The 24,806-nt window shown below is 43.4% G+C and overlaps 1 protein-coding gene and 1 pseudogene across 3 annotated transcripts in view; one reads left to right on the plus strand and one right to left on the minus strand.

Moving 5' to 3' along the window:
- The first annotated feature begins 527 nt into the window (after positions 1 to 527).
- LOC109478285 lies at positions 528 to 2,389 on the plus strand (annotated as a pseudogene).
- A 3,961-nt stretch (positions 2,390 to 6,350) lies between these two features.
- Positions 6,351 to 24,806, minus strand: part of LOC109478277 (bifunctional heparan sulfate N-deacetylase/N-sulfotransferase 1-like) — a 69,067-nt gene continuing 50,611 nt past the window's right edge. For all 3 annotated transcript variants that reach the window (XM_019779736.1, XM_019779735.1, XM_019779737.1), the window contains 13 exons: positions 22,326 to 23,763; positions 19,911 to 20,046; positions 14,939 to 15,026; positions 14,474 to 14,628; positions 14,055 to 14,240; positions 13,453 to 13,581; positions 12,822 to 13,004; positions 12,367 to 12,463; positions 12,079 to 12,202; positions 11,784 to 11,958; positions 11,217 to 11,387; positions 10,679 to 10,788; positions 6,351 to 10,230 (listed from right to left, as the gene is read on the minus strand). In XM_019779736.1, the coding sequence (XP_019635295.1) occupies positions 10,011 to 10,230; positions 10,679 to 10,788; positions 11,217 to 11,387; positions 11,784 to 11,958; positions 12,079 to 12,202; positions 12,367 to 12,463; positions 12,822 to 13,004; positions 13,453 to 13,581; positions 14,055 to 14,240; positions 14,474 to 14,628; positions 14,939 to 15,026; positions 19,911 to 20,046; positions 22,326 to 23,197 (2,646 nt within the window). In that variant the 5' untranslated portion in view covers positions 23,198 to 23,763 and the 3' untranslated portion in view covers positions 6,351 to 10,010. The remainder of the gene's footprint in view (positions 10,231 to 10,678; positions 10,789 to 11,216; positions 11,388 to 11,783; positions 11,959 to 12,078; positions 12,203 to 12,366; positions 12,464 to 12,821; positions 13,005 to 13,452; positions 13,582 to 14,054; positions 14,241 to 14,473; positions 14,629 to 14,938; positions 15,027 to 19,910; positions 20,047 to 22,325; positions 23,764 to 24,806) is intronic.

Consider the following 24,806-nt stretch of genomic DNA (forward strand, 5'->3'; position numbering starts at 1 on the left):
AGGCAATCTTGGGGATGGGTTACTTCTGTACCGCGCGACCTGGTGTTGGCATGTCTTATCTGTCATCACCTAACGTAACCGTAAAGCGATTTAGATCCAACGCTAAATTAAGCAGCCAACGCCGGAGGCTATCTCTGTAAACTGTAAGGATCGCCCATAGGGAGTCACATTGGCAGGCCACGCATATGGCAACAACACATGCTTTAGAAGCAAAACACTGACCCAACAACGAGAGACATCTTACATATTGCAATTACACAAATCGTCTGACATCCTTCCACATTCGGTTCTATTTTCTATACAAGGAAATAGGAAAGGAATGCGCAATAGGCAAATACATCGTGACAACATTTGTACAAAGGGCAGGGGGCGACGTGCCAAATAGTAGCGTCATGTCGTTAAACCATGAACATCAGAAATTGGGCACAAGATTTTTGATCTGAAAGAAGCTACAGTAGGTCTGCCCTCGCGGGTATCAATTACGTAGACAGGACACCGGAGTATGTGCAAAGTATGTAAAACACTGCTTTATTTATAACTCAAGAGAGAGCCATTCGACAGCAGGCCATAGGAAGGGCAGCAGTTCTTGTAGTGCACCACACTCTAACGCTTGTGTTTGGGCACTTGTCCTGTAGCCACCATGGAGTCGGCATGGATAATCGGAGCGTACACGGCCACGGGGGAGCTCGCCACCCCTCGGACCCAACGCCGAATGTTGTTCGGCATGGTCCAGCGCCAGTACCGCTGGCGGGAGTTCGACCGGGACATGACGGCAGACCGCGCCCGGGCAGCCCTCGCTCATCTCCGCCGGAGAGTGGTCATCAACGTGGCGGGACTCAGGTTCGAGCTGGAGCCGGAAACCTTGGCCAGGTTCCCCAACACCTTACTGGGAAGCGCGGAGAACAGAAAGAAATTCTACGATCCTTACAGAGACGAGTACTTTTTTGATCGACACCGACCGAGTGCAGAAGCAATCATTGCGTTTTACCAAACAGGAGGGCGTCTAGACCGGCCTGATGAAGTACCCGTAGACGTCTTCACTGACGAGGTCAAGTTCTTCAAGTTGGGGGACGACGTCATTCAAAGATATCGAGAAAAAGAGGGGTTCCACAGGGCAGCCGAGCAACCATTGCCGAGAAGCAAACTAGTCAAAGACCTGTGGGTTTTAACGACTAAACCCATGAGTTCGCGCTGGGCTATGCTGTTCGCTTTCTTCTCTTTGTTTTGCGATTCTCCTGTCCGTTGCGGCAGTGTCGGCTGAAACCCTGCCTATGCTGCAGTACTCTCGTAATGAGAAATCTCCTTTCGAGGACACGTATTTCATCATCGAGACCGTCTGCAGTGCGTGGTTTGTTCTGGAATTATTGCTGCGGTTTCTGACGTGTCCGAACAGGAAACGGTACTTCAAGAGTACGCTGAACATGTACGATATGATCGCCGTGACTCCCTGGTTCATCACTATCGTGACGATGATGGTGAACCCGATGTACATGTACTCCGGCTGGGCCATGCGCATCACCCGCCTGCTTCGCGCCACTCGCGCCCTGAAACTAGCCCGGTATTCGCGCGGGCTCCGAATGATCGGTCTGGCCCTGACTGCCAGCCTGCCCGACATCGGAATGCTCGGGGTCTTCATGGGCATCTGCATCATCTTATTCTCCTCCGCCATCTACTTCATCGAGACTGGATACGAATCGACCCACTTTGAGAGCATCCCAGACGCGTTTTGGTGGGCTCTCATCACCATGGTAACGGTAGGATACGGCGATCACTACCCTACCACTGGTGGCGGGAAATTCTTGGGCAGTATTTGTGCTTTAGCGGGTATCCTGACTATAGCTCTACCCGTACCCGTCATTGTCACAAAGTTTGACGAACTGTACGACAGACAAACGGAAAAGGACAACGAAGATGAAGAAGAGGAGGAAGACGTGGAAGAAGACTCAGAAGATGAAACTCTGTCATCAGAAGCTCCCACCACTAAAGAAACGATAGTATAGTCATTAGTGATAATTATATATATATATATATAATTATAATTACTTTCATGCATATGTGTGATTAATCGGTCACACGGCTCAAGTATACGGAGCGCTCTAACTCAGCATGTGATGTAAATGGTTTCATGGATTAGAACCTTTACCTTTACCTAGTCCCATCCTCATGTCTGAGGGTCGGGGACTATTAGAACATTGTATGCTATATCCACCGTGTGGAGATTTAGAAAAAATAATTTATTAATTTATATTTATCTATTTTTGCCGTCTTTAACCAGGGTGTCCCAGTTCAGTGGTGTGACCATTGCTATACAGTGGGGGCCTGCGTTAGCGAAGGGCTGGGGTATCAATGTACATTTTCTACATACATATAAAGTTATGTCACATAGGTCTAGGCGGTAAATATGTTATTGATTATCAGCTATACGTGTATTTAAGAAAGATGTGAAGAAATGTACCTCGAAAAGTTACTCAGGGAAGTCTGTGTTTTACAAGGGAATGAAAAAGGACATTTTTAATCCCGTAACAGGCCCTTGCCTAACAGAGTAAAATATATATGGCAAACGATATGCATTTTTGTTGAACTGTTGTCTATCTCACACTGTTAAGTTACGAAGAATGTTTTAAAGACATGATATGTTTAAGAAGACTGACTGATAGATACAGAATAAGATCCTAGATGAGACGTTGGAACACCCAAATAGTTCCGTCCCTTGCCCTATACAGGGTTGACCTATGAACAGATTGATTACAATCTGCTATTCATCCGAGTCTGCCAAAATCAAAAATAACTGTCACGTTTCAGAGAGACCCGGTCACCAACATTCAGATATAACAGACGACTTCATGTGAAAACCATATGACATTCGTGTTCCGGCGTTGCCTATGATAATGTTTATTCTCTGAAGCTCTGCGGTATAATTACAGATCGTTTAACGGCTGTTACTGACCAAAAAAAATGACAGGACTCATCTTCCAAAAGCGCAGGCGGAATCTTTTAAAAGTAGGTTGATGATTTAGGGAATGTGGAAAATACTACGTATGGCGGGTCAAATTTCCCGCCCAGAATGAGGGACGCCATAGACTGTGGTGGGGTGGCGGAGTGATACTATGCACCTGTTTCTAATGCTTTCAAATCGCTGGAGATCACTAGTTCAACCGTTATGATGTTTTGGAGGTGTCTGGTATAGTAACGGGGCCTTTTAGAGTCTTAAACGTCTGCGTGACAAGAACTTGGTGGTTACAATTAGACTTCTTCGCTGCCATAAAGGCATCTGCTTGAAACGTCCAAACACGTGTGCCGTTACAAGACAAAAGCCGTACATAGAGCGTCCAACCACGTGTGGCGTTACTACAGCCGTACTTGGAGCGTCCAACCACGTCTGCCGTTACTACAGCCGAGAATGTTACCAAATATGCAGGTTCATTCAAACGTCAAATGGTTACGTTTTGATTGAGATAGGTACGGGTGGGGCTCTGGGATTGGTCTAACAGCAGAGGTTTCTGACAGTTTGTTTGTTTGTTTATACCAGTTATACCATAACAGTGATGCGTTCTTTCATTTTGTCGTTAAAACTTTTCCCGTATTTCCCAACGGCAGCAAAACTCAAACGACATCTATACCCCGACACACGGCGTCCCGTGCAATCCAAACCACGGACAACCTCCATGAAAAAAGGTTATTCATAAAAAGACTTTTGATATCGTCACTTTAATTTGATAAGACACTGAGCCATTCCCACAACTTGTATGTATCGACCTGTGACAGTATCCGCCTTCAAATTGGATTGGAGAGGCCATAGTAGTGATGAGATGAAGCGGTGGAAGAGATTGAAATTAAATTTTCATGTTCAATGGTGAGGTCACGGCCATATCGGAAAGACGATTGAAGAAGTTGAGGTTATTAGTTATTGGTACAGTTACGTTGCATAGGAAAGCCAATGAGCCATTATGTTTACCCTCGGTATGGAATAGTCAGCTGAAAAGTCACAGATGAAAGATAGTCTGTAGTTATTTATAAGCCTTAGTAGTACTTTTTACTGTAATCCTGATATACAGTCAAACCTGCCAAGGTGAGCACCTTTTCAAGCTGGTCACCTGGAGTGGGGACCGCTTTTTCTCGGTCCCAAAAAAAATTCCCATGGACGCAGGCATTAAGCAACCTGTCCAACGTGGCCACCTGGCCAACGCGACCGCTACCGCACAGAGGTGGGTCCGCTCAAGGCCCGATACTTCCCCATGTTGATTATTGATGATAACGAATGAAAATTCATGGAGAATACCAGCCAGTTTGCCTCAACTGCTGGATGATGTTTTTGTATGAAGTAAATTGTTCCATGTGCCACCCTCCCCACATGCATTCACTACAAAACTAAAGATGCTTACAGCATTTGACATTAAAACATCTCGACTTGGATATCATTTATGCCTCAGCCATGTTGTGAGGCGACCCTCTTCAAGAAGACCACCTGTTCAAGGTTACTAGTACCACTTTTCGTTGGTCCCCTGGGTGGCCGGCTTGGACAGGTTTGACTATAGTCGGAATCAAGATTCTACGTGTCCTAATACTAAATGCCGTATACTATGTGGCACCTATACATGTATTTGTACTTCAATGGGTCGTAGCTCAAGCGTTTTCAAGTTTTAGAGGCGAATAGTTCTGCTATTCTTTACTTTGGGTAAAATTTTACTCATCTCCTGAGAAAGCTGCTCCAACGCAGCCGGCCGGCCTCGCTAGTGGCCCAAGTTGCGTTTTAAGGTGTCAACAGTCGTGAATAGTTGGCGTATGTTGTCTTGGTCGCGTTTTAAGGCGTCTTGGTCGCGTTTTAAGGCGTCAACAGTCGTGTCGTGGACAGTTGGCGCATGTCGTCTTGGTCACGCTTTAAGGCGTCAACAGTCGTGGACAGTTGACGCATGTGGCGTTGCGAGGCGTCGGCAGCCATGGACAGTCGGAGCGCGTCGTCTTGATGGCGTTTCAAGGACAACATGCACCAACTGGCCACGGCTGCTGACGCATGTGACATGTCGTCTATGTCGCGCTTTAAGGCGTCAACAGTCTTGGACAGGTCGCGCTTCAACACGTCAACAATAGTGGACATACAGGTCATTTCCTACAAATATAGCCACATAAGAAAACGAAACGTAAGAAACAATACGCATGAAAGCAGCAACTTTTGGCTTGATAGTCTCTCAAAAACCACAATAAAATCAATATTTAGAAAAAATAGCTTTGCGGTGAAAGGCTGGCGTCAAAGACGAACGTCAAAGAGGCGAGTCACACAGAGATCAGGCTCAGCAGCACGGCGATGCCGTCTGTCAGACAGCTGCCGCGGGAGCGCAGGACTACAGAGACGGAAGACGTGTCTTGCTCTTCTTGCAGCTTGTCAGAAGCACCTTTTTCCGTGGCGGACACGCCCGCGTGAACCACTCTGATGGACGGGACGGGGTTGAGGCGGCGGCCCGCTGGTCTGACCGCGGCCGGAGCCCGAGGGAGCTGACAGGACAGCCTCTCCTGCTCGTTCATTTCGACCGAGTGCCGTGGGAACAATCGTTGCGCAATGTATAATGGTGAAACAATATATGAATATAGCAAAAAATACCTTAATTAGTCTGGCCAAGTAAAGTCACATTTGCCCTTTTCAGGACAAATGACGTGGTATGAGTTGTTGCGGGTGGTATTTTGTTTTTCTGCAGACTCAGACTCATTTACTGAATCAGTGAATTCTCGTGCCTTTTACGCATGGCGGCATGCTCCGAAAGCTCAATTCGGCAGACAGACGTTTTCAGATTTATCGTCTAAAATATGTCTTTGCGTAACAAACACATGGCGGAAGGAATAAAAGAGGAATATTGGAAACATTACATCAACCCCCTATTTCATAGTTGGTCACTTTCCACTGTGGTCACTTTCAGAGGTGACATTACATTACCATGTTTAGTACTTTTGAAATTGAAGAAAGATCCTTATACTTCCATTCATAACGAAGAACATCAACAGATAGGTACTTGCCTCTCGTTTACAGGAATGACAGGATGTCATGTCTTGTTACATTACCATTTTCTTTGTAATCTCTTTTTCTCATCTCAAAAGCCAAACACGTACAAAAGTGGTGACAATTCATACCGCCAACGACCGTTTCTGGTGACAACGACCGTTTACGACACGGAAACGCGCTAGCCTGACTAAGTCTGCGCTCCTAGCGACCGGCCCGGTATTACACCAGCCGCCCTGGTCATACCGGGCCGGCCGCTAGTAGCGCAGACTTAGTCAGGACCAAACGCGCGACACAGAACACAGTATATGTTCCTCTACTCACTGCCAGGATCCGTTAGTAAAAAGTACCACGTACAACATTTCTGTTCTCATGTATTTATTCAAGTTCTGCTGAAATATTGACTACAGTGATAACTCAAATTGATCTTCTGGTCATCATACAACTAGCTGAATTCTCAATCAGTTGTCATGAAAATATGTCCATCTGGGAGAAGCTATCGCCACTGTACAACTGCCAGAAATATTGCCAGTCAAGGTTACAACGTTACAGTGGTGCTTTAAGGCAGGGTGTTTCAAAACATCACTCTCCTACCCAGAGCCTTTTAACAGAACAGAGTGTAAACTGGGCTCTGGGTACGAAAGTAAAGAAACACTGGTCATGGGATTACAGTTACTGTCCTTTTAGTACCGTCATGGAGACATGTCAAATTAAGAGGATTTCGACTCCTTTCTTAGCAAATTTCTCAAACATCAACTTTCTCTGCAACCTTAAAAATAATACTGTGTTCGTCTACAGATTAACCTAGTAAACATCCAGTCATGTTACAAAGAATATTTTCTAACTAAGTCACAGATATGTGTGAAGAACACACCATATTCTATGTCACAATATGGAATATTCTTCCATCACTTGTCATGACAGGTACAATAATGATAATAATAGTTATATTACTGTAGTAGAGTTTGGCAATGGACTCAATGGTTGGTCTACATGTAAGTACTTGTGAACACAAATGATACATAACTTGTTGAGTAAAACTATTCTGTGGTAGATACTGTTGAGTTGAGAAGGTGCCAGAAGGACCACTGTAACATTCTGTAGTCTTCTGCAGACATTTGGGATTTCTACCATGTCATGTGGAAACTCTATCAAACATAAAATCATACTTCAATCCCACAATGTAAGGACGATCGCAAGGTATACGGAGTGAGGTGCACATGTATCATAAACCCTCACAGTGTTACAGGCTGGGTAGGACATTCAGTACTCATCAGTCTTGACACTAGTAGGGCCTATTCTTCACTTTATAATGCAATTTTAACAATGATGTTGATCATTTGACAATGCCTGCCTTAACATTGAGATGTGTGGGGTGTGGACGATGTTTACTTAAAGAATGCACTTTACTTAAAGAATGCATCTTTGGATTTTTCATCCTGGCAATTTTCTGGCTAAGCTTGCTTTAAAGCTGCCTTGCTTACGTCTGTGCCATGTCTACTTCTTCAGATGTTGTACCGCCTTTTGTCCAAATTGTATTATCCTAAAGATTGAGTTACTCCATAATCTTCATGTTCCAATCTTTCAACATCAACTTGGCTTTCATATGTTTCTTTGGTACTGATATACTAAAAACAAAAGTGGATTAAGTAAGGTCCCGTCACGGGGTTCCAACAGAGCTGCCACGCTCATCGTAGGTCGTCGCAAAATTTTGACGTCATGGAATTTTGTATCAGGCTGTGACAGTAACAACTGCCAACAGGGATTTCAGACAGCCTTTTCTGTAACAAGACATCTGAATTTTGTTTGATACTTGCACGACTTTCCCAACAATGTCTTTAGCTTGTGATTGTGCGACGATCATATGATGAAGGTGGCTGGGCCCTAAATAACACTTGGCATAGCACAGGCAACAGAACAGGTGTGAAAAGCTGACATGACCAGACGGGGACTTGGCAGGTGGGAAAGAACAGTCTCTCCATTCACTTCTCTAAAACATTCAGTATGAATGATAATTCTATCTGTAGAATTACAAAATATATTCCTCTAGACATTCCCGGTCCCGAGACAGTCACGCACCTGGCGGCATCCAAACATAAGAACTGTTTACTTGTAAACACTTGTTTATCATAGCATGTTATGGCATAGTGACCAATTTTCCCGTTCCAAACAACCATAGAGTGTCCATCCTTTTGGTCTTTGCTGTTTACATAGAAAACAACTTATGTATGGAAATCAACTTGTGTATGGAATCCAAGACACCAGGATAATGTACTTTTGGAGATAAGACAATCAGTTGCATTTTAGGTCTGCCTTTCTGAGTGCAATGTTTCAGATCAGAAGCAACCAGGTGTGAAAGTCTCAGTTAGAAATGCTTTTTTTATAATTGTTAATTATTTTATATATTACATTAGTATTCACCTCACCCCAAAATTTACAGTTAAAACTGGTGAATGGCATGGCTAGTGTAAGGAAAAAGATTACAGTTTTTTTTTTAATAAAACACAACTTCTGAGCTCCATTCTTATCTTGTACAAACTTCTTAGAAGTTGTCCTTCAGAGCCTCTATGCAGATCCAGAAAGCTAAAATAACGGGAAAGCACTATAACAAGGCAGCAGAACACAGTATTCTGCCTACAGGGATTCATTCACATGGTTAAGGACCCAGAGTGGTTGGCTTCTCATATATGCCAGAGTGGTTGGCTTCCTCAACAATATTTATGACTTTTTCAAGTACTGTGCCACCTCCTTCATGCCCAATTTACTGTTGACCACGGAGGTCAAGGGTAAATACTGTGTTCTGCAACCGCAATGGTACACTACTAACAAAGTCAACTAAATGCTGTTTTAAGACTTAAATCTTGGTGCTGCAGTTCTCCTGATAAGGAGAGGGTGGCGCTCCTTCACAAAAGGGATAAAAAGGTGGATACAACTTTTCTATACATCACCACTTCTGATACCATAACATGAATCAGACCCTCTAACCCCCCTCCCCTCCCATGGAGTATGCCTTGACAGCAATTACACTTCCTGAGATCAGCTCATGAGAGGGTTGGGGGACACACTTTCTCTCACACAATTGTGAAGCTGAACTTTTGTCATTTCAACTCATCAAACTTGCCATTTTGAAACCTACTACTTTAGTCCAGGCTTCACTAAGCTATTGGTATCTATACAGATGTATGTGACAAATTTTTCCTTATCTGCTTATACATGTATGTGTCTCTGGTATACAGCAACTTTATTCATATTCCAAGGTGGGATTTCTCTCTTGGATTCTTTGAAACCTACTGGTATGTGGTTTTTCTTAGCCCAGGGTGTTTTTTCTGGAGTACTATGTTTCACATAACACTAACACTGAATGAGGTAAACTGGGTTTTTAAGTGTGTGAATTTTTGTTCTTATTATGGCGGCCAGGTTATGCAAATTTACTATTGATAACAATCATCAAAGTCAGAGAAAACTTTGTATGAAAGACTGATTACTGTGCATGCTAGAATGAGCCTGCATTCACCTTTACCAATACTTTCTACATTGTACTAAATCCACGGGAGCTCAGCTACCAGAGGTTCTAAAGAAGCACAGTTCAGGGTACATAACTACAGGCAACTTGGAGTGGAGACATCATGGCTGGCATTAGTACATTGCAGTGCTGCTATATAACTGTCACCATGGCACTTTGTCTGTTGGTTTTCGATATCTCAAAAGTAGCAGTTAGATCACAAAGTTGATTGGTGGCAAATTGGAGAGAGATAGGCAGTATTCTGTTCATTATCACAGTTCTCTCTCTCTCTTTATCAAGACTTCCTTGAAAATACAAATTATAAGGACGCAAGCTCTTTATAGCATAAAAATTACAAAGCAGTGCTTACATGTATTTTCTATCTACAAGGATATGATAAATCAAACATTATACCATTCACACTTTTTGCAATCAATATTTTCCAAATTTCTTTTTTTTTTATGTGCAATTATAAGTCTCTGATGACCTTAGGTGACCTATGGCCTTGTTCCACTGACATCATCTTCCCCGGAGCTCCTCTCTCAGCCAATCAGGAAGCTGCTGTCCTAACCTGGTCAACAGTTTGGACAGTTCCACGTTGTAGGGAAGGTAGTAGTTACTCAGGAACTTCTCTGTGTCGTTCTCCATGGGAGGGTAGTGTCTCCCCTTGCTCCTCCCCAGGCACTTTGTCTTCCCGCTCGGCATGACTTGGCAGTAGAACCCTTTCGAGGGATCATACCTGCACAGACAAGCAGAGAGAAATGTACAAATTAGTCAGGTGAAACTGATCTCAAACCAAAAAGCAGTTCACTGACGAAAAGTAGCAGATGCTACATTGTACTTGAAAGGTCTTACAGTTTTTAAAACCTATCCAGTTGCTTGAGTAACAATTTCCTTGTGTACCTCTAACTTTACCTGGATGTCTAACCTCATCCACGTGAGTCAAAGCAGTTAATCTAAAATGAACAGTGGAGCTACCCTACCAACCTTGTCCTGCAAAACTAAGTCCCTGTGAAAATAACTGACTTGAAAGTGAAAATTCTCTAGTCTATCTCATTACCTGGATGTCTAACCTTCATTGACGTGACCGCATCAAACCAGTTACTAGCTTAAAGGAACAGGTGAACTACCCTACCAACCTTGTCCTGCAAAACTAACTCAACAGCAACTGAATTGACAGTACTGACCTGAGATGGCTGTCATAGTCGAAGTGCGGCTTGACCTTGAGGAACTTCTGAGTCTTCCACATGGTGGATACGGGGTCCGTCCTCAGCTGGTCACCGTCCAAGATCAACAACTGCCAAAACACAAGTTCACCAGGTCAAACCAGGACAACAAGAAATTAGAGATTTCAGACCTCTGGGAAGTGTTTTGGGTGTTTGTATTATGTATTGGAACCAGTGGAGGGGATTTTATCAGGTACTCAACATTGTCCACCACTTCCTGAATTCTTCCATGCACTACCCACCAGGTGCATTCTGGGTCAATCATGTAACCAAACATCCATTCTCACTGCAGCCAGCTCTCCTGGACAAGCATATATACAAACTCGCAGACAAACCCACCCAAAACAATACCTCTGTACCCAGAGATAATGATTACAATTAGTGACTGTGTTCTGACAAACACCACCACTTGTTAATTTCACAAAACTTCTGAATTGTGTTCTATGTGTGCTATGTCCTGTGGTCTGGAGTTGTGTACTACCCTGTACATGTATCTCACCTGGCTGGCAGGATAATGGTTCAGCCACATCTCCAGGTGAACGGCGTACTTGCCGGGGCTCAGACACCGGTTCTTGAGGTCACGCAGCGACCGCGGCGCCTCGTCTGTCGCCGTCACCACCTGGTAGAAGCTGTGGTTCAGCGCCACGGCGTCCGCATGGGCACGCATGTGCTGGGGACAGACACAACACACGTGTTTTAGAAATGACCCTTCCAAAGTCTACAAGAAATCAGATACTTTGTAGTAGTACTTTGGGGTTTTGAATTAACAGAATGTACTTGAACTATGGAGAGGATTGTATGATGCTGTAGTTTGACTGGTTACTACACCATTTACTTAATTCCTGAAGATTCCAACCCACTTACTCCCAATCAATTGGGTAACCTTTAGGCTTGAATGCCCTATCAATTAACTGTCAAAATCACCTGCCACCCACCATGCAACAGAAGTTATTAGGACAAACATAGACCCACAACTAATCTACCCCAAAAAACTAAATACATGTGTCTAAAGGCAGTTTACTGGTTATACCAAACAAACAAACAAACAAACAAACATGCCGCTCACCTGGTACCACGAGTACGCCCTCCTGGCTGGGTTTATAAGAATGGTGACTATCTTGGCACGGGGAAGCAAGGCATGGGCACGCTTGGGAACAAGCTCGTTATCAAAGTATGTGGCACTCTTCTCAAACAGGTACTGTAGACTGGAGTTACTGGGCGTGGGGAAGAACTCCATGTACCTGTGTGTAATCGGAGGAGAAATAAAAAAGTGAACAAACAAGAAATTCACAAAAACTCTTCATGTTTCACAGAGGCATGATGTTTTTGATTTCTTGTTGCAAAGTTTACTATGGACTCACCAGTCAATTCCTCTGTAATAATTGGCTCCATTGAAGAACTGGACCTCCTCAAACGTCTTGCTGCTGGGGAAGTTACTGAGGATGTTGGGGTGCATGGATAGGAAGGCGTACAGCGCAGTGGTGCCTGAGGAAAGAAGATCACAGCAGAAAGAAATTAGGACCGACAACATGTCTACAACTTAGAAAATTGTCTAATCTGAACCCGGCCCGGCCAAGTATAACAACAAATGCAAATTTGTTAGGTACAAAGCTCTAGATGTGTGTATGACACATTTAAGTGCTACTGACCAGTTTTCTGTGGGCCGATGACCAGGAAGCGTGGTAACCTGTCACATGTCTTGTACTTTGACCAGATGGCCAAATGCCTCTTGTCGTCACATGGGTTCTGTAAAGGGGAAACAGTCAATGCAAACAGCCATGAGCTTAATAGGTAAGCTTAGATCAGAATCATCATATTCCAACTAGTAGACTAGATAAAAAGAGATGTACAAATTGTCTGGACCTTAGAAAATTAACTGGGATCATCAAATTTATCTATTATCTATTTCATCAGAATACAGCTGGGCAGCCCACTTAGCTTGTAGGAGCGGCTTTCCGATGGACAAGACAAAATTACATTTCATCAGGCAACAAAAAGTACACAACATTCAGGAAACAAATAAAATCCGATGCAACATAAACAAAATCATTGTCCAGTAGATCAAAGTCGTCCATGTCAGACACAATATGGACAATTTTCCTACCTGCCACACAGGGTTGACTTCCTCAGGGTACAGATCAAAGTACTTCTTGCCCAGTTCCAGGGGCGGCACAGTCTTCAGCTGCAGGTTGGTCCAACACTGCACAAACTTGATGACGCTCTCAAAGGTGTACAGGGCCAGACGGTCGTTACCGTAGTTGGACAGGTGTGTCATGAAGATGTTCACCTGTAGGAGGAGACAGAACATTGTTTACCTTGTCACCTCATCTCATCAGACATCTTATACCTTATTTCTCTTGATCATGAAAAATAATTGGACAAACAATATTCAGCAATCACATAACTACATTTTGAGTAACTGTTTTTTGGCGTAACTACATCTATATTACTACTTTATGTCTTAAGTTTTGGATGCCATTCAACAGTTTTGTAGTACCAATTTTGATTAGAACAGAGCATGATAACATGAACTTAAGAAAGAAGTCTGTTGTCAGCTGACTTTTTTTAAGTATAGCCTGGATACCCGCCTTTTTAGTAATTTTACCATAATTAGTATGCTCTCTCCATCACTTATCTGCCAAAAACACTGGGCCCGCAATACTCTGTATCATATCGGTCTGTCATTTGAATATTTGCTCAGAATTTGAAGAGTATAGAATAAAGCCAGCCCTTACCCTACTGTTGATGAAGGTTTGGAACAACTCCCCGCCGTGTATACTCTCCTCCAGCCGCGAGCGCCCGCCGGGGTACTTGTCTATGAAGATCGTGTGGGTGAAGAGACCACAGGTTTGCCTCGGCAGGACCTACAAGAAAAACAACACCGATCAAGAAAGGCTCAAACAAACAAACAAATAAACAAACAGACACTTGTTTATCCCTTCCTGTCTCACATGACGTCTGGATGGATGTAGAGTTCAATTATAGAGATACAAGATATGCATGATCTGCCCAAATTCTGTATCTATGTGGTCAGTAGTGCCCCCTTTTGACTTCTATACAAACTACATGCGGTAAAACCACAATGCACCCAGACACATTACATTGCCCTGCACCCTGATCTTAGATAAGCCAAATTGACCAAATTGAGAAGGACTCGGGTCTTAGTCTGTGAAATGCAGATACATGTAAAAGGGCCAGGGGCCATAAAGCCTGGAGACTACTCATGGAGGGAGCAAGGGGCCAGTTGCCAAAGCATTTAGGCAGGCAGGCAGAACATGAACTGTGAGATAGAGCTGTAGCCAGTAGACAGAGTAGACTCCCCCTAGCTGATACTAACCATGATGTTCTTGTAGATGAAGCCCCTGCGGTGCCTGGGAGGTCGCAGGTGAGGGTACTCCTCTGTGCTTGTGACCTTGATTCCCCACACCTTCCTCCAGGCCTCGTACAGCGGCACGTGGACGGGGTACACTCCGGAGTGGTGCGGCGCCACCGCGTACCCTCCATCCGTGGGAATTCCGTGCTCCTGGTTTCCACAAAACAGATGCCATTGAGTCATTTTTAAATCATTGAGTATGCACACCAATCTTTGCAACTAAAAATTTACTGTTTCTTCAAGAAAATTACTGCCGGGAAGTTTGAAATCACCAATCTATTGTAACATTTTTAAAACTTTTGTAAAACTATAGGTACAACTTACGGCAGATAGAATAGAACTGAATGAAAACTACAGCACAGTATTTTCCAGCTAGCACCTACTTTGGCAAATCTCTTGTTGAGGATCATCTGTTCCCGTAGTGAGGACTCGTTGGTGAAGGTGTGGGGCTGTGTGTGGGCCCACATGTGGGGGAACCACCAGAACTCATGGGCGTTGGCCAGCAGGACATCATCTCCTACATCCTCTACATCATCTCCTGAAAACACAGCAAGGAACCATCAACAATCACATTCACTAACATAGAGACATCATTCTAAGACAAATGTCCTGAAGAGTGTTCTAACCAGCCTAAAATTTTGTTTTGTCATCTCAATTTTGTCTGATGTAACGTCATGACTAGTCGAGCACTGCAGGGATACGGTGTGGTGCCATCCAGGGACATGCTCCCCTATGAAAATTTTGACCTTCTGAAATGGTATTTCCTGCATTTTGAGGGACAAATTTTGCTGGTACAAAGTGACTACATGTATAGTAAACTGATGAATATATTCATGACCATGTCTCACCTGAGTGGTAGAAGTAACCAGAGAACCCCAAGTTGAAGCGGAACCCGGGAACTAAGGCCCCCAGCCTGGACTGGGCACTGATCAGAGCCTACAGGAAATCATAGGACATTGTAAGAAACATACAACAGAAAATACACCTTTTCATTATACCAGTTGTTCCATGTCTTATCAATATCAGCTTAAAGTTACACCCATCCTTCCAAAAAAATGTTTCATATACAGTTGTTTGAGCAGTACAGTGTACATGTATGTCACACATGGTTTTGTATGGGAATGCAGCACTGTATGTTATCCTCAACTAAGTACACATAACTGTCTGTCATAACTGTGATTTTCATCTCTGTGTACTGAGTTTTTGTTTCAGTGTGTTAGTCTGTTTTTTGCTTGTGTGTCCATAGTTACATGTATTTGAAAATTGGAAAGTCGCAGGAGGTGAGTCGGGAAATGGTGCAACTGCAGACTGACAGGAAGGTCAAATTGGAGGATAAAATGGTCTAGTAAGAGGAAGTGAATGGTATGGCGGAGGAACTGTAATGAACTGCATGTGCGTCACAGTGGTATAGTCACAAGATCAGCGAGAAATTCACAATAATGAAGACATTCAGAACAACTGTACAAACTACACTTTGGCTGCAGTGATTACGTTTTACTGCCTGAGAGCCAACAAGTTTCCAATACAGACTGTACGTCCGCCCCTGCAGAACTCATTCACCCTCTTCACTTCAGCAAGGGCACAGAATGGAAATGAACATGCTCCATTAACTCAGTGCCATCTACGGCTTGTTCTGGGCAGCATAATCAACTGGCTGCACTGCTCCCAAACAAATGACTGTGCAGTACTTTCTGCCCAAAAGTGCCTCCTGAATTTATTGGACTTCATTCTTTAATCACACCACTAATCAATCGACTAAATGAATGTATTACTGCTCCACTGGGATTGCTGTTGGGAAAGGCAATAAGCAACGGCTGCAAATTACTCCAGACAGACTGGCAACAAAACAGTATCAAAACTTCATCAGTCAGCCATTACATGCCTGAGCGACAACCTTTCTGCTGTAAATGTTTCATGAATATGAAAGGTGGAATGACTTGGAGCCTGAAGCACGCGTGCCACACTCTGCTGCACACCTACACCAACGCTAGGCCAGTCCACATGTCTGGAATGTCAATGAGAAGTTTTCATAAAACTTTCATTTGAGGAGGTAACTTGATGATGATTGCTTTGAAGCTGGGTAACCACCTGAGAAAATGAAAACTGCACAAGTGGAAGGAGTGGTAAAATAGCAAGACACTACTGCTACATGTAAGTCTATGGGGAAATGGGTTGGAATGGTCAAGAGTCTAAGTTATAAGGGCAAGGGTCATTACACTGTTTTCATGGACTTGGAAACATACGTTTTTTTGTGTGTGCATTTATAAAGTTATAGAATCTTCAGATGGCTTTTTGGCTCCTGGCAACTTTCTATGGTACTGCAGCAGACATACAGTATCGTGTTCTAGACATGCTCGGATGATGGTTTTTGGATGGCAGGTCACTTTCATCCTCGTGAAGGAGTGGTGTTGGCCCCCTAGCAGCTTTTTTTAACTGCAGGGGCCAAGTCTGTTTGAGACTTTGAATGGTCACAACTTGAGTAGGTGTTGTCAAGTGCAACATATCAAGAAAGATTTGTTTGTATTACTGGTAGGTACTAACATAAACAGCCTGATCCTCAGGCTAGGGCATTGCTGAACAACCACCTGATGCCATCTATTCTCTCAGTACACAGTTGAAGAACTGACTAATGAACTAATTATGATCACAGCCTCCGAACCACTGATGATCCACGTACAGCCAGATGTGACTTTATACCTTAAGATAAATGAAACTCCATTAGGCCCTTTATCCATAGTTCATCTTTAGGTATCTCCTAATTATCAGGTTTATGGGGTTTGGTACATATAGGGTCGTAAATTGAAGGATGAGCCCTGCTTCCTTTTTCCTCCTAGCCAGGTGATTTGTCTTATCAAATGGATCATTACACTTCCGGAAATGAAGGTAGGGAGTAGATATGGCATGAAATACGGGGGCAGTAATGTGGAGAAATGTTCCCAGCGAGCGTATCGTGCCAAACTGAAGCACCCAATATCATTTGTGTGATCCCTGCAGGATTGGAATGCCTTTGGTCAGCTTTTCTTCCTGGCTTCGGGGGGACTTAAAGATTTAGGTTATCGCAGGCCGCAAAACCAAACGTGGCAAAAATAGCTTGTTCAGGATCGTTAGTGCAGAGCTGTACGTATGCAGGCAGCTGTGAATCCTACCTGGGATCCCTATCAGCTGGTCCAGGAGTCCGCAGGATTGCCAGGGTCCATAAACATAAGTCTCCCCACGTCACAACGCATGTAAATTCTACACACCGTGCCGTAAACAGACATATATCTTGATTTTAAGATTCCCTGAACCACTTAGTCAATACTGCGGAGGCCGTATCTGGTCTGAAGATCACCATTTGGACTGCACACATTTGCGTTTGGGTAATCTTTGAAACTGAGCCTTTGACTTTGACAAATGAAGCATTAGACAGGATTATAAAATGCTTTTGCAGGCAACTAACAGCTAATACTGGTGCTGACAGACTGTGTGGCTACTCTGTTGACAATATCGGAAGTAGACTTCAAGATCATCTACACTAGAGTCTTTGCTTCATATCACTCAAGTACATGTGCAAGTTCAGTGTGTTGAACTTGGGACTTGTATGTTGTCCCTAAGTCTGTCTATACAGACAATAAGACATACATGTCATACATTCTCACTCGAGTGGTAACTATATAGTAATGTATCATTGTACAAGTTGTCAAACTTACATGATGTGCAAATACCTGTCAGACGTTCTTATATCAAGACAGGCTTAACCTAAGACTTTCAAATCCAACAGTTCAACTGATGTCCGTCAGACAACGAAACACAATAAGTATCCCAGCTTTACAGGGAGACATCATCAAATCCCAGACAAGTGGTTGTAAAAGCTGCTTGGGCGATGAGGCTGACTGTTACAGTTAGTGGTCATATCTGACAGGAGTCAGGCAGTGGTGTGATAATGAGAACACATGGCTCTGTACACAGGGCCGTGCATTCATACGGAGAGGGCCAAGGGGAGGATTCCCAGTTACCCAGGGAATTGTCTACTAGGCTAGACAGATTACACTGAGAGGCGAAGTTGACAAACCTTTTAGAGTGAGTAATGTACCTGCTCAAACCAATCTAGCATAGAAACGGGCCACCCACATGGGACAGGTGATAGCTGCCATCTCTTCGCAAAATGTGACGCAAGACGAGCGGTTTTTGATTTACAATTGGCCGAAAGCTTAACCTTGTAGTGGTGAAGTCAAATTGTGAATCAAGAAGGATATACCGGTACCATAAAATAAAGCTACAGGCATCCATGTCAAGTTGTAGCTTGGTACATGTAGTGTAAGTATTACACTATGTACTTATCTTCAATCATTTGTCTTGTTTTTTTTAAACGTTCTGTTTGCTAAGATTATGACACTTTTCACTCCCTGAACAAAACTTGAAGGTAGCCTGACTGGAGAACTGGATTTTAAAGATTTTTGGAAAGACCTGCGAGTGATGAATATTATTATTTGTTACCTGAATGTGCAGAGGTTTCCTTTTCAATGCGTATCTAATTGGGAAATCAGGGCTCAGTGTTCTATAAACTTAAAGTATGTTGTTGATAAGAACCTGATAGATGTATAATTACTTTGATATGAATGAATAACCGTATTTGCCTTGGAACCACATACCACAGAGAATAGCAAATGTTTTATGAATGACGCACGTCTCATGAAGCCGTCTGTCTGTGCAGAGAATGGCTTATTGTTTCCTTGGTTGAATCGATCGTGTCACCTTCCTGTGACTTTACTAAAAGGTGATGCAACAAAATGAGCTGGAAAAGCGTGACACAAAATGAGGTGAAACAAAGAATCGCACAGACTGTTGTTAGCCAAGAGCAAATGAGAAACACCAAGCAGTACTGTAAATTTCGAAGTGGTTTGCAGTGGTTTGATTTCTCTGTTTTTGTGGTGGCCTTTCACACTGAATTCACAACACCAAGGATGAGCATTTCCAATGTTTACTATTGTTATACAGAATTTTTCCAACCACCAATTTAAAACAGCTCCAGCATAAAACGTCCTTTTATAACCTTCCTTCCTATAATAAATGCAGCAAAATCATCTGAACTTCCAGGAACCAGTCATAGTGCTTGCATCAGCAGTCTTTGATACCACACGGTGAATTATTCTGGCTTTTGGAGCTCATGTATGTGCACTGTGGTGAGTCCGGATGATGCACCAGCTCAGACACGGCTTAGCGAGGAGCACACGGTGGCGCAGCAAACGAAGCGACCTCTCGCCCCGACCACCAACCTGGCTCCAACTTTTCAAGTACTTATTTCCCAAACATACGAGCCTGTGAACGACTTCCGACAAGACCGGGCCATCGAGGCTCCTAACAAGTCGTGGAGGATAGGAGAGGGGATGTGATGGATACCCGCAGGCATGCTGAGGGCCAACCAGCTCGGGGATAGCGGTTCATAAAGATGCACTGATTTAATCCCCATGTCCAATATTAGATCGTTGAGGTCAGCTGGGTGTTCCCCAGTCCATCTGTACTGACAGTTATACATGGTCATGGTCGGAGATTGTTCCGAGGGGGTTGTCCATCACGTTGCCTCAAATCTACTACAATACAGAAACATATCCATCACAAGTTAGAGAGGAATCTGCCTCGAGGTGGAGGATGGATGACAGGACTGGGAGATTTGCTACTGCAAATTTAGAACTGTAGGAGTTTTATTTTTGAGGTGTTCTCCTGTAAGTTATAGATTTGTGTGTGAGATGGAATGAATGAATGGATGGATGGATATATGGATGGATGGATGGATGGATGGGAAAATAAATGAATGAATGGGAAAACAGCACTGTTACCAACCTTCACATCACTTGTCTGCATCCTTGTGCCCACCTTCCCCACGAAGATGTCATCGATGTCCACAAGGATGAAGCGCTCCAGGGACAAGCTCAGCTTCCCCTGGCTCAGGTATGTGGCACTGTCCAGAAACAACAACCTGGGAGAACACAACGTTAGGCAATATCTGTACTCTGTTGCTTGTCTATTTCACATAACCAGTTAAGACACCAGTTCTGTACAGTAAGTACAAGCTGCATAATACGGGACCATTAGGTTTGATCTGCTAACATCAGAAAGGACTCCTACTACAGCTGTACTAGTATAAATGTGGTCTTAACATGCTTGAGATGTGGCTCTACTCTAAAAACGGGACCTCCAGCTTTACATCAAGTCTCTAGCTAGGAATTTGTTTTCACCCAAGGATATTAATGGAAATAAAATTTTCCAGTGGTACCAACTCTGGGAAATAGCCTAAAAGTCTTCTGCTTGATTTATCAAGGAGGTACCTGTATTTACACCTAGTAATGATCCTCAGATGCTTCTGTCCAGGGACTTAAAATCTGATGAATTTCATTCACTGACTACATCTAAATTCTGTGAGTCATAAAACTATTCAGTCCATAGTCCACAGCATAACAACACCCTACACACATGTTCTTCATTCCTGTGGCGGTGCACTCCTTTGGGTGAATTCTAACTGGTCATAAACCATCCTGAGGTAATCACACAAACGTCACGTTCTCCATCAACCTTGGCTGACCGGGGGGCCATGTGATCTGATGACTACATGCCGGGATCAGACCAGATCCCATTCTGGGTTTATCACTATCTCCATACATGTTACTCTTCCAGGTGAAAGTCACATACAGCCAGTAAATTGACCTTAGCAGCAATCTTTTACATTTAACTATTGGGATCCCATGTAATACATGTGGTGTACATTGCCTGTAGAATACAGGTAGTACCAGTAGTCACAGTGCAGTCCTGGTAATATTTTCTACAAATTACAAATTATAAAACAATAACAGGGCAAATCGTGGTGAAATTTGCCAATTGGTGTTCAAATTCGCTTGTTTTTATTGCCCACAATATTATTGGACCACCTGAAAGTTGGTGGGAACACATAGTGGCAACGAACAAGCAAGAGATGATGGAAAAGAGAAATATTTATAAGATTGAGCTGACTTTTGTATGAGAATATTGTCAAAAGCCTTGCGATCTCACACTAGGGATGCCTTAAGGGGGACTACAGTGCAACAAAGCTTGATTTGATTTGTATACATGATAAAACTCCAAATTGGCCACTACATCTATGTCTTGGTGACCTAGAATTGAAGTTGATGCATTTCTATCACTGAAACAATCAGGTCAGCTGATATTGGAGCGCCCCCCTGACAAATAGCCAAACAAGCAGGGGGCAAACAGCACTTGACACAGTTGAGATGTCAGGTCAATTCTACGCTAAGAGCGGGTCACATATCACCTGACGCACTTTCTAACCACTCTACAAAAGTCCCATTTACGACAAAATTGCCCAATTGTTGCTGGAGATTGGGTAGATCCATAATGACAGTTGTGTAGGAGATGTGGATTGCTATGTGCTGGGATTGTGGGAGAAGACCTGATTTGTCAAACACCATACCAGCGTGGCGTGCATAGATTGCTTATCAATCTCTATTCCATGGTATTATTCCCATACTGCTCCAGGGGCTACTAATGACTGTGTTTCGCACCTGTGACAGATTTGCTACATCTACGTGCAGGTGATGTACAATATAGCACGGCCGCATACCTAAACGTAACATCAGGTACTGGTACAGGCCTGTATCTGAACAATTTCATTAAAACAGCCCACTATCAATGATTGAAACAATCAACAAAAGGTTAATTTGAACTTTCAATATGTGATGCAAAGAACATCATGAGGATCTGAAATCAAAGATGGCACAGAGTCTGTTTTGACTTTTTTCAGTGCGAAATGGTAAATTTTTTTGTTGCAAAATAAGTATATACGTGAATGTGAATAACTGTAATTTTACGTAGATTGCACTTTATGCAGACTGGTATGCAGACATAGTATATAACATCATACTACATCGTACTACTTGTAGCTTGAGTGTTCAGAGTTGAGACCACACAAATGCCCTGGTGCCAGTCCCATAGCACTCTAGAACCAACCCTTCAGCTACAGCCTTTGGCTATGCAAATCAATTACCATTTTATCAGTTTTACTGATAGGAAAGTTGACAGAGCTTCCACCTGAAATAACTGCAGTGTTTTTCTACAGGGAACAAAACAAACATGATCCTGAAATAAAGCATTTCAGCAGGTGGTTGACACAGAGCCTTTTCACATGCATGAAAATATTATTCTTAGTGTTCCTTAGTACATTTATTTATTGTGAAGTATTTATCACTAGTATTACATAATGCTTACCTATGGAGCCAGAAGTTCAGGTCGTTTCCAAAGAACACCCTCTGGATTCCGTCATAAAGCCCAAGGTCCTGCATAACTGTTACATGGAACGACCTGTCCACATTCTCATTCATATGTACATATTCAAGACTGGACGTTTTGGCGTACGCCACAGGCTCGTAGGTCGTGTGGTTGGACTGAAATATCGTCCAGTCCTCCCCAGGCAGGTTCCCACGCCACGTTTCCCCGGCTCGTGTGAGATACAGGAGCGGGCAGTCGGGATTTAGCGAACAGTCCTTCAGTCTGAGGTTACTGTGCATGAACAAGGGGAAGTCGCCAACCCTTTTATTTAAAAGGTTGTCTTCGGATTTTCCTACGAAGCTGATAATTCCGACGTTGAATTCTAAACAGTACCTGTCCAGAATGTCTCGATTCCATTTGTCCATGAGGAGGTACTTGTTCAAGTTTTCAAAGATGACCAGGGAATATTTTCCGTGGCCCACCTCGGTCAGGGAAGGGAAACTCTTTCCACTGACGATTTCTGTCTTGTACTTTAAGCGGTTGGCTTCAAGGAGAGCGGCGATTTCTTGGCCCAGTTTGGAATAGGCACTCTCAACGAATACGAGGGCGGCAGGTTGAGTTCTAGAGTTCTTTGCCGCATCGCGCATTGGCTGGGGCCGTACGGGGAAAAACGGGTTGGCTTTGGAGTCAGCAAGTTTACAGTTAGCCTGAGGTGGCTCCCATCTGGGATTCTGTTTGGTTTGAGAGACGTAGTAGGCCAGAATCCAGATAGATAACAAGCTGAACCCCAAGGCCAGGATAATCGCTCGCTTGATGTAAGGCTGCGGGATTCGCAGCGCCCACTTCATACTTGGTCCACCTCTCGTCGTCATTCTTGCAAACAAAAAATGGAAAAAATGCTCTAACCGGGGTCAACCTGGAAACTGCTGTATTCCTCCATCAGATCCTATTTTAATGAGTAAAGCTTCTAAAGGAATGGCCCAAGAGTTGGTCCAATCAGGTCAGGTGGCCACTTTGTGAAAGCAGGACAGGTCCGTTGGGAATTAGTGGTGGATGATCCTTTTCAACGATCTGTCTTATCTGACCTTACGGTGAAACCTCCTCAGAGCGGCGCTTTGTCAAGCTAGATAGTCCTGAAGTCAGACATCCTCCCCGGGCACGGCTCTGTTTGTGTGTGTTGGAGGGTTATTCACCTTCACGTGCTTCACACTACCGTCATGTGCCGGCTGATATGTTTACTAAGCCCTCTGTGAGGAAACGCTGACAGAAGGGATTTGTTCTCGATCAAGGATTAAGTCAGGGAGACAATAGAGGATGTTAGCTTTCTGAGGTTCTGCGGATTTTTCTTCTTTCCGAAACAGTGTCTGACGTCTATCTCAGGTCACAGGAAGGGTTGAGAAGTTCTTGATGATGATTGCCTTGTTAGAAGCTGTTCTTCCTGTAACATATTGAAAAAAACAACAACAATACATTAGAAACACTGTCTATGTACATGTACATGTATGTTACCTTGATTATGCACAGGAAGGTAACAATCTTCACAACATTATGCAGGCAATACAGGTACACATAATATCATAAGTTTCACAAATATTGGCTAGATATCTAGTTACTATATACTAGTAGGTATATCTAAGTTTCCTAGATACAATGTAACTGAAGAAACATTTCAAAAACACATTGGCAACATTAACATGATGCTATAAGCCTAATATACTTCCATCATATGGTAGCCTCAAGCAACCTGTGGAAATAGTCCATGAACAAAGCATATTCTCATACATGTATATACAACACATAGAAAACCTTACCTTTAAATTCTGTGAGACATTCAAACCTTAACTAACTTGACAGAACTCATGATACTCTTGCCACTGGCCCATGGCAGGCCGAGGACTGTATAAAACAAGGCGAAACGGAGTACCTTGCAATGCATGGAATACCAACCTTCTGCGGGAAACAATGGCCAGACAAAGTGGACACCACCCAACCACTGTTTAGACGGAAACCCATGCATTCTAATGATTGGGTTGGACAAAAACAGAGACGGCTCTAATTACATAATAGTAGCAACATGACACCTGCACCTTCCATGCTCTTACTCCAACAGTTACAATAAGCCAAGCACAAAGAAAATGGTTTCTCCTCCAACTAAGACACAGGAGACCGTACACATTGTGTATTTTGTGTCAGGTGATCGGGACAAGCAGTCAATAAACATGGATTAGCGTCCAAGCCAATTTTTCCTTACTAGTCTAGTACCCTTATGTAATACATCATATACACATATATACCTCTGGCCACCTGGGAAAATAAGCTCCTGTTTTCATACCTCCGCCATTGTGTCCCACGTCCTGATTGAGGTTTGGGAGGAACTACAGCTGATCAAATATACCGGGAAAATAACAAGGACTTGGTATAACCTTTCCTTATGTAACAGTTTTGGCAACGTTACAAGTCATTTCTCCTCCTTGCATGGTG

Source organism: Branchiostoma belcheri, unplaced genomic scaffold (assembly GCF_001625305.1).
Source record: "Branchiostoma belcheri isolate BF01 breed outbred unplaced genomic scaffold, Haploidv18h27 scaffold43, whole genome shotgun sequence".
NCBI classification, from domain to species: domain Eukaryota; kingdom Metazoa; phylum Chordata; class Leptocardii; order Amphioxiformes; family Branchiostomatidae; genus Branchiostoma; species Branchiostoma belcheri.